Source organism: Toxorhynchites rutilus, chromosome 1, assembly GCF_029784135.1.
Source record: "Toxorhynchites rutilus septentrionalis strain SRP chromosome 1, ASM2978413v1, whole genome shotgun sequence".
Classification (NCBI taxonomy): domain Eukaryota; kingdom Metazoa; phylum Arthropoda; class Insecta; order Diptera; family Culicidae; genus Toxorhynchites; species Toxorhynchites rutilus.
The window spans coordinates 122180750-122194586 of NC_073744.1; the positions used below are offsets into that span (position 1 = coordinate 122180750).

At 39.7% G+C, this 13837-nt stretch overlaps 2 protein-coding genes across 4 annotated transcripts in view; one reads left to right on the forward strand and one right to left on the reverse strand.

The window, feature by feature from the left end:
- Positions 1-13837, reverse strand: part of LOC129762280 (monocarboxylate transporter 12-like) — a 660562-nt gene that overhangs the window by 422755 nt on the left and 223970 nt on the right. The gene's annotated exons all lie outside the window — the stretch shown is intronic.
- The window catches only part of LOC129762279 (E3 ubiquitin-protein ligase HECW2), a 117151-nt gene continuing 104665 nt past the window's right edge, over positions 1352-13837 (forward strand). Inside the window, exons 1-4 of the mRNA XM_055760394.1 lie at positions 1352-1930; positions 1997-2259; positions 3487-5690; positions 5756-5922. Coding sequence (XP_055616369.1) covers positions 1875-1930; positions 1997-2259; positions 3487-5690; positions 5756-5922 — 2690 coding nt within the window. The 5' untranslated portion in view covers positions 1352-1874. The remainder of the gene's footprint in view (positions 1931-1996; positions 2260-3486; positions 5691-5755; positions 5923-13837) is intronic.

The window sequence follows — 13837 nt, forward strand, 5'->3', positions numbered from 1 at the left end:
GCCAGAAATGTACCTCATCGCTGAAGATGATTTTTCGATGAAAATCCGGATCATTTCCAAGTTGTTGCTCAGCCCAATTCACGAACATACGGCGCTTCTGGTGGTCAAGCGGCTTCAGTTCTTGCGTCAATTTGATCTTGTAAGGACGTAGGGCAAGATCTTTTCACAAAATTCGCTACAACGACGTCACAGAGATGCCCAACGCTTGAGATGAACGTGATTTGAGTCTTCCTCAATTGATGCGATAGCGGCAGAAATATTTTCGACACTACGGGCACTTCTTTGCCTCACTAGCACGGGAACATTTTTTACTGTGCCTGTGGATTCAAATTTTTTCACTAGACGCTCAATTGTTGATTCGGCAGGACGATCGTGACGACCATAAATTGGACGTAGCGCTCTTAGGTTGAGGTCATTGACTCCGAATTCCGGTAGTAAATTTTAATAATCTCGACTCGTTGTTGGATCGTATATCTTTCTATTATGAAATGGCTAACCTTACTGATGAGGAATGTCAAGAGAGCGGGAAAAAATATGGCGTCGTTTGCTGTCCCTATCGGTCTACTTTTGTAGCGTCCCTATTGAAATACCCGTTATTACTCATTTGCAATACTCCCAGAATACAAATTTCAGCAAAAAAAAAAAACAAATATATGAAGATATATAGCTACGCTATGAGGTAGACTTTTATTCATAAAAACGAAAAAATAATGTATAGTCTATCAAACATTGTGCAAAATTAAGTTGTGAATTTTAGTTTCATTCCATATGATTGTAAAGACATTTGAAGACATTTTTTCGAACCATTTGATGACATCTGAAAAATACACCTGGCATTCATGCTCCTGACATTCTTCCGAATTGGGAGTAAAGTGACGAACCAGCCAAAAGTGTTGAAAGTCACTATGATACAGAACGAAAAAAAGTTTTTGAACTGTTGAAATCTAATTTTATTTATCAAAAAACTACTTTTTTTAGATAAATAAAATTAGATTAAACAATTTTAAACTAACGATGAACGATTTCGTTTATGTCGCCAATCGATTTGTTGGAAAAGTAATCGTTAATTGATTATGTTTATTAGCTAATCTTCGTTCACTTTAAACAATCTGGCAACTTCATTCCCCACAGCAACACCGTTATCGACTCACATCTCTGCCGACTGCTCACGCTCCGCAAATCAGCTGTTTTCGGCGTCTCTGCCAGCATTTGCTACCAGCTGCGGTTTGTTTACGCCGGTTTGTTTACATTTTACATAGGGCAGCACGCGGTCGCGCCATGGGCGTGTGCGTGCCATCACGTTGCTTCGTTGGTGTTGGTGTTACTGGCTAAATCTGTCACATTTTCTGACAGATCGTGTCAAAAAGAATTTTCCTTTGTCGTCATCGCCGAAATTCTAGTTGGAATAAATCTGTTCGTGTTTTTTGCAGTCTGGTTGCCGTTTGGGGGTGAAATGTATCTTTAACTAGAGAATTCTCAGTCAAAAAGGTGTTACCGACGAAGGGCAAATACTGTTATCGGAATTGTGTCTTAGGTGTTATGTGTGACGTCTAGTATTTTGTTTTCAATCGTGAGATAGGTGTTCTCTTTTCAATCATGGTTCAATTAGATTAAATGAGCCAAAAGTGTAAAATATGTTGCTCTCCAAATCTACTGTGTATCACACACCCTATTCAATTTGCCGGATTAATCCCGCGGGTGTCGAAAGGTCAGCAAATGTCGTGTGCTCGAGTTTAATGTGTCCAGACAGACTGTCGCCATGGCGGAGGCGCTAGAAGGAAGCAAAAAATCGAAGTGAATCTCGTTTCCCCTTGCAAGAAGACGCGATCAATAGCATTCTACTGAAGCCTCGGTTGTGAGGATTGATAGCAGAAATGAGCTCTCCCCGCAAGGAAACCGCAGAATATGCGTCTGCCAGCAGCGTTGTTGGGTGAGTTGCCTTGTTGACCGATCGATTTTCTTTATAGATTTTTTCTAACAAGATGCAATTTGTTAGTGAAAATGCTGAGACTGAGGAAGAGCTGGAAGGCGCAGTGGGAAGTTGTACGGATGAAACCACACCCGAACAAGAAATTCCTTCCAAAGAGCCCGACGAAGAAGATGAGCCACCCGATTTGCATTATCAGGATAATTTTCCTCCGACGCCATACGAGGAATGTTTGGATCTGAAAATATTCGAAGCACTGGCAAAACAAGAACAGGACGTAATAAGCCAACCGACAGAGGGAAAACAAGAGTCAACTAGTATTAATTTTATAGGTAATATATGTACTATTTTGTGTTAGTTTTATCTAAAAGCGAACGTACAAGCGAACACACAAAAGACTCGAAGAACCCTTCTCATATTTCCTCAGCGAGGAAATATGAGAACAAACTGTAGAGGAACTGGTACAAATTCGGTACCCCACTTTGTTTTTTTGGACTTAGCTCTTGGCCAATGCTCGGAATTTCTTCATATTACGTCAGCTTATGAAGATGTGGACATTTCCCCGCAAACCGATTTAAAAAACTTGATTTGGCTCGGAGCTTTGAGCATAGAAGTGAACTCAAATTCGAGTACCCGAGATGCCTGGGTATAAATTTGGCAGCCCTTTTTTTATTTTTTTTTCAAATTAAAAAAAATTGTCCGGAAATCACTGAAAAATGTATTTTTTTGACACTTTCATACAAAATAGAAGTGAAGCACATTATCTTACGTAAATTAACTCAACTTTGACGAAAAAGCATGCAATTTTACAAAACAAAGAGGAACAAAAAAACGATTTTTTCAAGAAAAAGAACAAATTTCATCTCGATTTATTTCTAATTAAAAAAGTAAAGTAAAGTAAAATTTTGCTGCATGGGTATGCAATACTTAGCATAGTGTATCATCAACACTATGTTTATTTTGGGGTGCCAAATTACCCGCATACCTAATTTTCACTTTGGAATGAAATCTATGAAATTTGTGATTATAATATCGATACTCTTACTCGAATTTGTTGAAGAACATCAATTTCTTGATCCAAATCAGCTTTAATATTTAAAATTTTTAATGATTTTTCAAAAGACGCACACGAAAATTTTTCGAGATTTCAAAAACAACAAAATTTGATTTTTCTTTTAAAAACACAGGTATTTTGGGTCTTTGGCATCTGACGTTTGTTACTACATTACTAGAACACTTTTTTTCTATTCACCACCAGAATGCGCTCATTACCGCCTGAGATCCGGGTGGGTATCAAATTACCCACGGCGTACCGAATTAGTACCAGAACCTTTTCTTTCTTTGTTTTTAAGAGGCTTTAAACTTTGCAGTTCATTCGCCTCTAACCAGAACCTCTACTTCTTGAAATTACACTTTGAAATGAATTTTATTAGTTGACACTTCACGAAACGCAACAGTTGACAGACGCAAAGTTGTAGTATTGTTCGTAGGGCACACGCACGGGTATGCGGTCGTCATTACACTCTTAATATAATCAGCATGATATTGTGTTTCACCAGATGGCGATCCATCACCTGCTCATGACCCGAATTCAAGCAGTCGAATCTCGCCAAACTGTTGCCCTGCTACTACACCTACATCGACCGGCGGGCATCAGGGTGACTCCTGTGGATCGTCCAGTTCATCAGCCCCTTGTTCGGGGGTTCGGCGGAAAGCAAAAATCACCCCGACCTCACAGGAGGAACCGACTTCGAATGGTGCCAAGAAAAAAGTCCGTTCGAATGGATCTCTCAAATCATCACCCTCGCAGGATTATCTCCACGTGTGGAACCCTGCTCCACGTGACGAACAAATTGTGGAGAATCCATCCGAAGAGGTGGTACCGATCAATCAAATTCATCGGCCACTGGAACGTTCGTGGCCACCCAAACATTACCACAAACAGCGTAATCAATTGTTGAAGCAAGGGTCGGAAGAGTTTTCCTTCGACATCGTTGATACCGATGAGCAGTCCTATGGGACGGGGCCGGAGAGTGGAGGTTTGGGGGTCGATTTTACGCCGGGAGAGTTTTTTGACCAAACTCCAAAACAGGTCCGCCATGAGAAAGTTACGCGTGTTATTAAACAAGCGCTGGAGGATATAACGGAAAGTGCCCCATTGGCTACGCCAGAAACCGATGGAAGTTTATCGGACAATACTCCACTCCGGTTGGGAAGGGGCCACTTATATTGTGCCAACGCTGATGTTGCTAGCGAAGTAGCCGCAGTTTCCAGCAGTGATGTTGCCAAGCTTCCGCTTAGAAAAACGGTTCGAACGGAGTTCAGTTTTCCGGAGAGAGACTCCCAGCCCACTTGTTCCAATGAACCATTGTTGGCGGAAGGTGGTAGTGAAACACGTACCGTTAAGCCACACCGACCTCTGGCCAGAACGCTGTCCAATGGGAAGAATAAACACCCACCTAATGGTCCGATCGGCACGGGAGATTTCCTGGTTGGGGACCCTGCGAAAGCTTGTCACATAATTTTCCCCATACAAAATCTATCGCCACGAACACGAAGTCCACCCTCTGGATCATCGACCCGATCGGGTTCGCCACTGGAAAATTCACCCGAGAGATGCTCGCCAGTCATTATGCACCCCAAACCGGTAAGACCACAGCCACGTCCGCTCACAAGGGTTGGGTGTGGCAGAAACAATGACCCAATCTGTCCCCCGACACCAACACATCACGCTCGCAGGTTACGGGTGCTGTCGGATAGTTTTGGCCCTCCAGATCTCTATACAAGAAATGCTTTTTCGCCTGAAACGGTGGTACAGCCTGACATGAGGTACAATGACCTAGTGGCAATAACTGGGAACCGAGTGGATCAGCTTCGAGTAGCAGAAGGCCATGACGATGAGCCCGACACGGATTCACCGGTTCGGCATCTGACCAGTACAAGACTTCCTTCCATACCGGAAAGGGCTCGCGGGGCGTTGGCTGAACCTGAAGAACCACTTCCCCCAGCTTGGGAGGCAAGAATGGATAGTCATGGTAGAATTTTCTACATCGATCATGCCACACGGACAACATCCTGGCAGCGTCCGGGAGCACACTCCGGTGTGTTAGGCCCTGAGCAACACAGACAACAACTGGACCGTCGTTATCAATCGATAAGGAGAACAATATACGACCGACGTGACGGAGGTAGCCGCAGTCCTCCCCGGTTCGGCTATGACTCAATAAATCCGCGCCAAGGAACATCTGCCATAACGGTTGCCGTTAATGCTGCCCAGATCGAGAATCTCCAGCACGATCGGGCTGCCCATCCGGTGCTGGCCATGATCTGTCGACCTGATTTCTACTCAATGCTGCACACCAATACCGATGCCATATTAATCTATAATCGCAACACTGCACTGAAACACATGGTTTCTCGCATACGGCGAGATCCGACATGCTTTGGACGGTACCAACACAACCGGGATCTGGTTGGGCTGGTAAATTGTTTCGCTTCGCCCGACAAAGGCCTACCATCGGGGTGGGAATCAAAGCTAGACCAAAGTGGCAAACAGTTTTTCATCGATCATGTCAATCGACGAACTTCCTTCATGGACCCTCGCGTTCCCACGGACTGCCCCCGGTCTCGTCATAGGCCCGATCAGTTGATAACTACGACTATTGTTCCGGTAGACACCGCACCGATTCCGCCCCCTAGACCGCCGGCTTTGCCGCGATTGAGTGTTGGATCGCCGGAGATTCCCGTGGCTTACAATGATAAGGTGGGTTCAACATTTTCTCGGAAAAGTTTGATGATCCATTAATTTACTATGATTTCCCGCGACAGGTGGTAGCCTTTCTTCGCCAACCAAACATACTCGAGATCCTTCGCGAGCGTCACGGTGCAGCAGCTTGCTCTCGGAATTTGCGGGAGAAAATAAACTCCATCCGAGTGGAGGGAACGGCCGCTCTGGATCGACTGAGCCATGATCTGCAATTGACGATCCTACTCAGGTTAGTGGAACAAATAATAAGAACGGGTTTTGTGCTTTTTCTAAAGGACATACCAACACCAATTGTCATCGATTTACTCTCAGCCAGCGCAGTAAAAATTCAAACTCAATCGAAAGAAATCGACGAAATTACGAAGAATACCATTGGTCATTACAAAAAGCATTACTCGATCGTAATTGAGCTTGAGCTTGGGTAGGCTATACACTTCGTAGCAGCTCTCCGTGATTGACCTGAGCCAGCGAACTTGCACCAAGAACACACCGAATGACGCGTGGGAGAACTAAATCATTATCATAGTGCAAGTTTCGGTGATTCGAGCTTTAATAAGTCAATAACGACGCCGGCCAAGTCCTTACAGTCGCCAGGCGGAGGGAGGGAATGTTAGTATAATATTCGCGGCCAGAAGGGTCGCCTCTATAGCGTGGTTCTCTAGTATTACTCGATCGTAAATGAAATCCGAAAGTGTTTATCGTCAAACGAGAAGCTATTCCTTCTCATTTGGGTGGGATGAATGTATTGAGCAATGAAACACGATTTCGGTTTATTCCCTGTCATATAGGTAACGCATGAACAGATCACAGATCACAGATGAAAATCACATCGCAGGATTTGGGAGAGCATTTTCTATTGTCCCATTATATATGCTTTAACTTCACACATTTCACACTTTCACAGTAATGCAAGAAGTGTAAAGTGGACACGGTCAATATTATTGTCAATATGATGACAGTTGAGAGCATACAGATCAAAACCTCATGAAGTAAGCTGACCATGTGGTGTTAAGAGAGTGAATGAAACGGAACAATGATTTATAACGCTTTATAAGTAAGGTAAATGATTTTGGTTTGTCCAGTCGAAAATATGATAACGATTTGTCCACTTTTAATGCTCATGGATCCATGCTGATCCACAGAAATGCAGTGGGCGAAGTTTTGAGCCAATCTTTTGAGAATAATTAGCTCGAGAAGCTTCGACGTAGCAATTAAAGGGACTATTCCACGACAGTTAGATACAGTCCTTTTGCAACCCTTCTTATGGATCGGTAGAACGTAGGATTTCTTCCGGCAGGATGGGAAGTCACCCGACCTCAGGGAGAGATTGAAAGCGTTGGCTGGTGTTGGAGGTGTTGCCAACAGGACCGGAACCCTTTGAACTTTTCAGTTGACTTCTTGACAGTTGGCTGCGATAATCATTTCTCTGGTAATAGAAAACGATCCACTTGAGAAGGCCGAGAAAGGAACGTTGCAAGAAGCAGCTGCTACGTCTTGACTGCTTGTTCGTTCGTTACTGAAACTGTTTGCGGAATAATTGTGCAATATCCGTGATGGGGGCAGCTTCCACTACACCGTTAGTCATGCTTGAGGGGAGCCCTGTTTAGACGCCGGTAGTCCGAATTGGCATTGGAGTAGTACGCTTTCGTAGATTCCGTGTGAAGTTTGGCATGTTTCCGAAGAGTTGCCCCTTTCAGTTTCTTCAGACGCTTAAGCTCCGAGTTCGACCAAGCAGGTTTTGTAGGTTTACGGATAGTTTGCGATCAATGGCATACAATATGATGCACGAAAACGTAGATAGCTTCTGTTTTCATATTTTGCGTCGTTTTCAGGAATACCAAATGGCAGCCACCTCGGCCAACTCAACGTCTGCAATTATTCTCTAGCTGGAGGATCCCTGATTTATATAGGCGGATGACATGAAAATCTGTTGCATCATCAGATCCATGTTTCTGCAAAGACAACTGGATTCCTTTGCAGCTTGTTGCGAGGCGAATAGGATGATATTCATCCCCAGCAAATGATCAGTCGTGTAATTCAAGGAAACGGTATCATATCTCCTTCGATTACCGACTTTCAACCGTCATCATACCTCGCGCGAAGTGCGTTAATGACCTTCGTGTGGTTTTGGACTCGAGACAACTTAGCTTCATCTTTCGCGCGGCTGAACCCTTCACCGACATTCGGTCGGTGTTAAGTCAGAACTAGTCGCAAAATTAAATATTTCGATTGATTGATTGCATAAGCTTAAGCATTTTATAAGTTACATATCACATTTATCAGATGTGAAAAACTAAGCGTACAACAGGAATAACGGGTCAAAATTGTCTTTGAATGGTCAACGAAAACCGCTTATGGCACTAAACTTCACGTTCTTTTCTCTCGAAATCATGAAAATGTCACATATGTAGTCAGGTCTGCCTTAACCAGGGTTGCCATAATAAAATCTGTATTTTTGGTTTCAAAAAATCTTTTTATCTTAGTTTTTTCTCGGAAAATCTGAATCAAAATCTGTATTAAATTTCAATTCCATTTTTTATGCATAATGTTAGTTTTAGTATTACGTTTGGCATAGTTATCATGAATTAGATGATTTCCATATATCCATGTAGAAATTCGCATTCACTGTGCTTTTGTAAAACCAAAATTAATTTTTAATCCATATTTGACACATTTGACACCCTGATTTATAACATTGAATGAGCTTAAAAATAACAAAAAAATAATGTGCTGCCCTGCCATACTGGTACAGCATTTGTGTAATATGTATGCCATAGCAATATAAGAGCAATTTGAGAGAGCGAAACAAGAGACACCTTGCAAATAAGCACGCACCACCGACCGAAAAGGATAAAGATTTACGTTTATGCTGATCTTTTTACACTTAGAAAACACTTTTCATGCTTTCTTACAAGATACAACTTCATTTCATAATGTGGTGTAATATTCTCACAATATTCGCACAACAGCACCAATGGCTATTTGAATAGCGTAAATCAGCCTTACATTCAAGTCGACCTTGGTTCGATCCCTGCCCTGCTTGGCATTATTTGGACTTTTTTTTCAAGCTGACGCTTAGGTTGAGGGATAGGTCTGCTCCCATACATACAAACAATCGACAATTTAGCTGGAGGCAACTAAAATTTAGGATTTTTTCGAGGTCCCTATGCTCAACAAAACACGTGATCAGAGAGAAATGAGAGTGATTCATGTATTACCCCCCCCCCCTCTCTCTCTCTCTCTCTCTCTCTCTCTCTTATTTCTGTTAGTAATTTTATGTTTTGTTTATGCTTGCTCAGTTTTGCTCAAAAAGCTTTCGAAACATGAATCATTTTGCGAGCGCACAGTTCTACAGTTTTATGAATTGCATAGAAATCTTGGCCAAAAGTATATGATACAACATTTTTTAACCCATTTTAGGCCAAACGTTCGAAAAATTGAACAGCAACTTTGATAACTTTTCATGTCTTTGGACAGAAACCATACGGTAATGTTTTTGCAACAAAAGATAGCTTAATTTATTAGCTACCACTTATATCGATTTCATTCAATTTTGAGTAACTTTATTGGATAATAAATTAGATTTAAAGGTGTTTTCAATTTCAATTAAAACCCCCAATAAAATACAAAAATATGTGAAGTTTTCTACAGTATTGCTTTGATAAAAGAACATACATTGTGATATAGAGCGAAAATCATTCGATTGAGCCGCATACAGGAAAATAACAGCCGAGGAAATTGAGTGTTCGAAAAATCGAACGTTGGCCATAACGAACATTTTTTTCTGCTGAATCAACACCAACACATCTAACCTCCGCTGCGCATTTTGATTTGTTTACTTTAGAAGACGGAAGGTTTTTCATTTATTCTTGCATTTTCAGTTGTGAATGTTTGCAAATATCGATTAATTTAGCAAATATTATTCAAAATCTGTATGATTTTTTGTCCGTAACAACCTTAGGTGATGGCGGCCCGTAGAATTTCTTTTGTGGGGGAGCTGGAGGAAATGATCAGTACGTGTAACGAGGATTCAAATGAGATTGTTTGTGTGAATATTCTTTCAGCGGACCGAATAATAACCTCCCAACCCTCTATGCCATTGTTTTTTTAGCAGTACTCTGGTATACTGCAGGTTTTGGAAAATGTTCGATTTTTTCGGGAAATTGATAATTGGAGAGACTAATTTTTAAACATTGACATTTCTCCACAGTTAACAATAAAAATAACAGCATATGCTTTAGTTTGAAAGAAAAAGCCTGTCAGTAATAAATTAAAATTACATGAAATAAGAAATGCCACATCTCACCTTAGGTGGATTAATTTGGATTTATACTTAGAGACCTCCATTCTCCTGTTCTTATTCTTCCGGGAATCCAAAATTTATGCATTTATGAATACCGTATATTTGCTGATTGAAGTGACTTTTAGATCGCAGTATGTTTGTACTCGCAAAAAAAAGGGCGGGTTTCGGCCAATGTTCGATTTTTCGAACAGTCATTTCCTGGAAAATGGAAGATGGGAAAAAATAATTCTTAAACGTTGGAGTTCCTTTAGCGTTAATAATCGAAAATACAACAATGGCTTTCGTCAAAAAAATAATTTTTACAGCTTGGTCGTTAATGGTTTGAGGGAGTATTCTAGTCTAGAAATTTAAAGAAATTCAAAATTTTTTTTCTTCATATTTCTGTAGTTTAGGCATTCAATATACCCTAGAAAGGACTTATCAAAAATCCTATTATTTACCGAGTTAGAGCCATTTTAGTGATGCGGTATCTAACCTGGTGCGACCATAACAATGAACTTCGATTTTTCGAAACTAGTTTTTTTTTAAAACTGACGTACACGATATCTCAAGTTTTACTGAACTGATTCATGTCGAACTTTTATGGATACAATCTGCAGGCATCTCTCTATCGCATGAACCTCTAAAAAAATATATTTTTTAAATTTTACTATTTTACAAAAATCGGGAAACGTAAAAAAAACGTTTTAAACCGCATTTTGTTTTTCAAACGGCCGCCATTTTGTCAAAAACATGTTTTTGACTTGTTCGAGGTTCACGCGACAGCGGCATTTTTACTGATTTAGAATCTGTTCGATTCGTTTGTTTCAGATAACCAGAAGGGCTGGAATCGTGTATGCCATGGCACATTTTTTTGAACCCTCTCACTTCATCAGCTCTTAACTACTCTAGTTGTGAATATGTTTTGTCCGTTCAATTCTTGTTTTATTGTTAAAAGATAGATGAACAAATAATGATATAATGGATGGTGAAGATATTCTTTGTTTTATTTTTACGGAATTCGAAAAAACGTTCAAAATTTGTGTCTCTACACTAGAACACCCCCTTAAAAGCGAAAATGTTGCGACTTCGACTGTTTACCACATCCCCAGCCAAAATTATGAACGCGGAAGAACTTCATTCTCTTCTCGTGTCATGGTTCAAGTCCTCTGGTTTGGTTATCAATCAAGATCTGTACCAGAACGAATGTTTGAATAAAGTTTTGATCACGTGATCAACAAAAACATCATGCAGATTGACAATAAGTGTTTTAGCCGGATGAAGCGTCATCGCATTACGCAAAAAACACACAATCTTCCTGAATATCCATTCGATCCCAATTGTATCTAAAAACCGCAACCCCTTGGTGTACAAAAATAATTGGAGAGCCACGGAAGGTCCTATGTTCTAGAAATCATCAAACGAAAGCTGGTTGATAAGATTAATTGGATTTGCTATTTTGTTAGTTGGCAAAAAAAGTGTTTTTTTACAAAATCCCTGAAAAAAAACAGAAAGAAATCGATTGTTTATTTCTTACCGATATTGTTATCCACTTCATCTACACATGTATTCGTTTTTCAAAAAAAAACTCAAATTTTAACGTTTGTTACACCAGTAAATGAAGTCCGAATGAGTTAATATTTTGCATAGGGTATATTATCGTGCAAATCAACATTTCGTAGCAAGTTCCGAATGAAAAATCGAGCTATCTATTTTTATTGGCACCCAAAACTATACTTTTCGTTTCGTACTCCGAAAAAAAACTAAGTCCCAGAATGCCGATTTTTGACGAAAAAAAAATTCGAGATGACACTAGATCTCGACGTTTCATGCAATTTTAAGAAATTTGGCATCAATTTTTTTTTTCGAAAAACCCGATTTCCTTTACTCCCCCATTGAGTGATTTTTCGATTTTCAAAAAACTCAAACTTTGACCACTTTGCGCCACTCTTCCTTAAGTCCGATTGATCTGATATTTTGCATAGGGTGTTTTTTCGAGGTGGTGAACATTTTTATGGGGTATCGAGATAAAAATGTGTACGTAGAATATTCTAAAACTTGAAAGTTGAAGCTTTGGAATGATGTACAGTGACTCAAATCCGTAATCGTACTCCACCATGTAGATCTCTTTTCCCTTCTGTTGAAGGTCGAAAACAAGCTTTCGGAACATTCTATTTAGATAAAGTCATAGTGTCATGTGACAGCTGAAAAGTTCGCTATCTATTTTCAGAAGAATGTTTTTTATTTCTCTAAAAATGGCGAATATATGTGCTAATGTATGAAAATGGACTCAAACTCATATTCGTACGCTGGTTGAAATATCAACTCGATTTCAAAGGCGTTGGCCAATTTCAGAATTCAATCATTAGAATGGAATCCCTTGTTCATTGCAACTTTCTTTAGCTGTATTTAGCCGTTATCTACCAAATAACCCATACATGCACCCTCATACCATCCTTCCACCACCACCATATTTAAAGGTTGTTTTCAGATTTTTTTTTACATTTAATTCATCGTTTGGCTTTCTCTATTCGAAACGATAACCAACGGAGCGAAAAATATTAAATTTGGATCCATCTACGGGAGTAACATCTTACCAGTAAGACATTCATGTATTTCATGCTGTTTGGAAAAATCAAATTGAAGCTACGGTTTTTTTTGCTGAAAAACGATTTGACCCTCTGTGCCCTTCATAGGCACATTACAAACTTTTTGTTGCTCAATTTGGTTTTTTATCGATGGTGTAATGGATAAGGATGTTTACTTGAACACTCTGAAGGGAAATTTGAAGCAAAATGTCAACAAAATGGAATGGAATTGAGGATTCAAGTTTGATGACCCAGAGCACAAGACGTATAAAGTTCGCACATGGTTAAATTACAATTGCTCAAAAGTTATTGATATTCCTCCATAATCTTTCGCCATCATTCCCAGTAAAAACTAAGGAAGTTATCTGTGTGGGGAATTTAGAAACCATCAAATTTCTAAAAATAACGATTTTAATAACTACTTGATGAAAAAATTGCTAGATATTCCTTTCGAATACACCTAAAAACATGTAGATAACGGCTAAAAACAGCTAAATATAGTTGCAATTAACAAGGGATACCATACTAATGATGGAATTCTGAAATTGCTTAACGCCTTCGAAATCGAGTTGAGATTTCAACCAGCGTACGAATATGAGTTTGAGTCGATTTTCATACATTAGCACATACATTCGCCATTCTTAGAAAATTGAGAACCATTACTCTGAAAACAGATAGCAAACCTTTTAACTCTCATATGACACTATGACTTCATCTAAATAGAATGTTCCGAAAGCTTGTTTTCGACTTCGACTTTGAGTCACTATATATCCCATCATTATGTGTTGATTTTTTTTTTCTTTCATTGCTATACTTTTTTTTTGTCGAGTGTAAACTCCAAAGAAAATGTGAAACAGTTCGGCTTTTACCTCGAAACCTCGAAAATACAAATTAACTTACATCAAACGATGGTTCCTCCCGTTAGATTACATTCGAAGGATGTAGATGAATTGAAAATAGTGAAAGCGAAGAAAGCAAATTTTTATGGAAATTATTGTATTCATATATGGGTAATTAGCATCAGTGTCTTAGAATATCAACAAATATTCACGAGTAACGAATATGATTTTGTTCCAGTGCAAATGACTTTTTTTCAGCTTGAAACACACTGCCCTCATTATATTGATGACAATAAGAAACGAGCTCATTTTGTTCATATCGCTGTTGCATGAACAAATTTGCTATAATGAATGAATGCGATATTGAGTGGGGTTCATAACTTCGCTGTTATTTATACTTTGGATATCAAAAGCAACAAATTGATATTCATCACA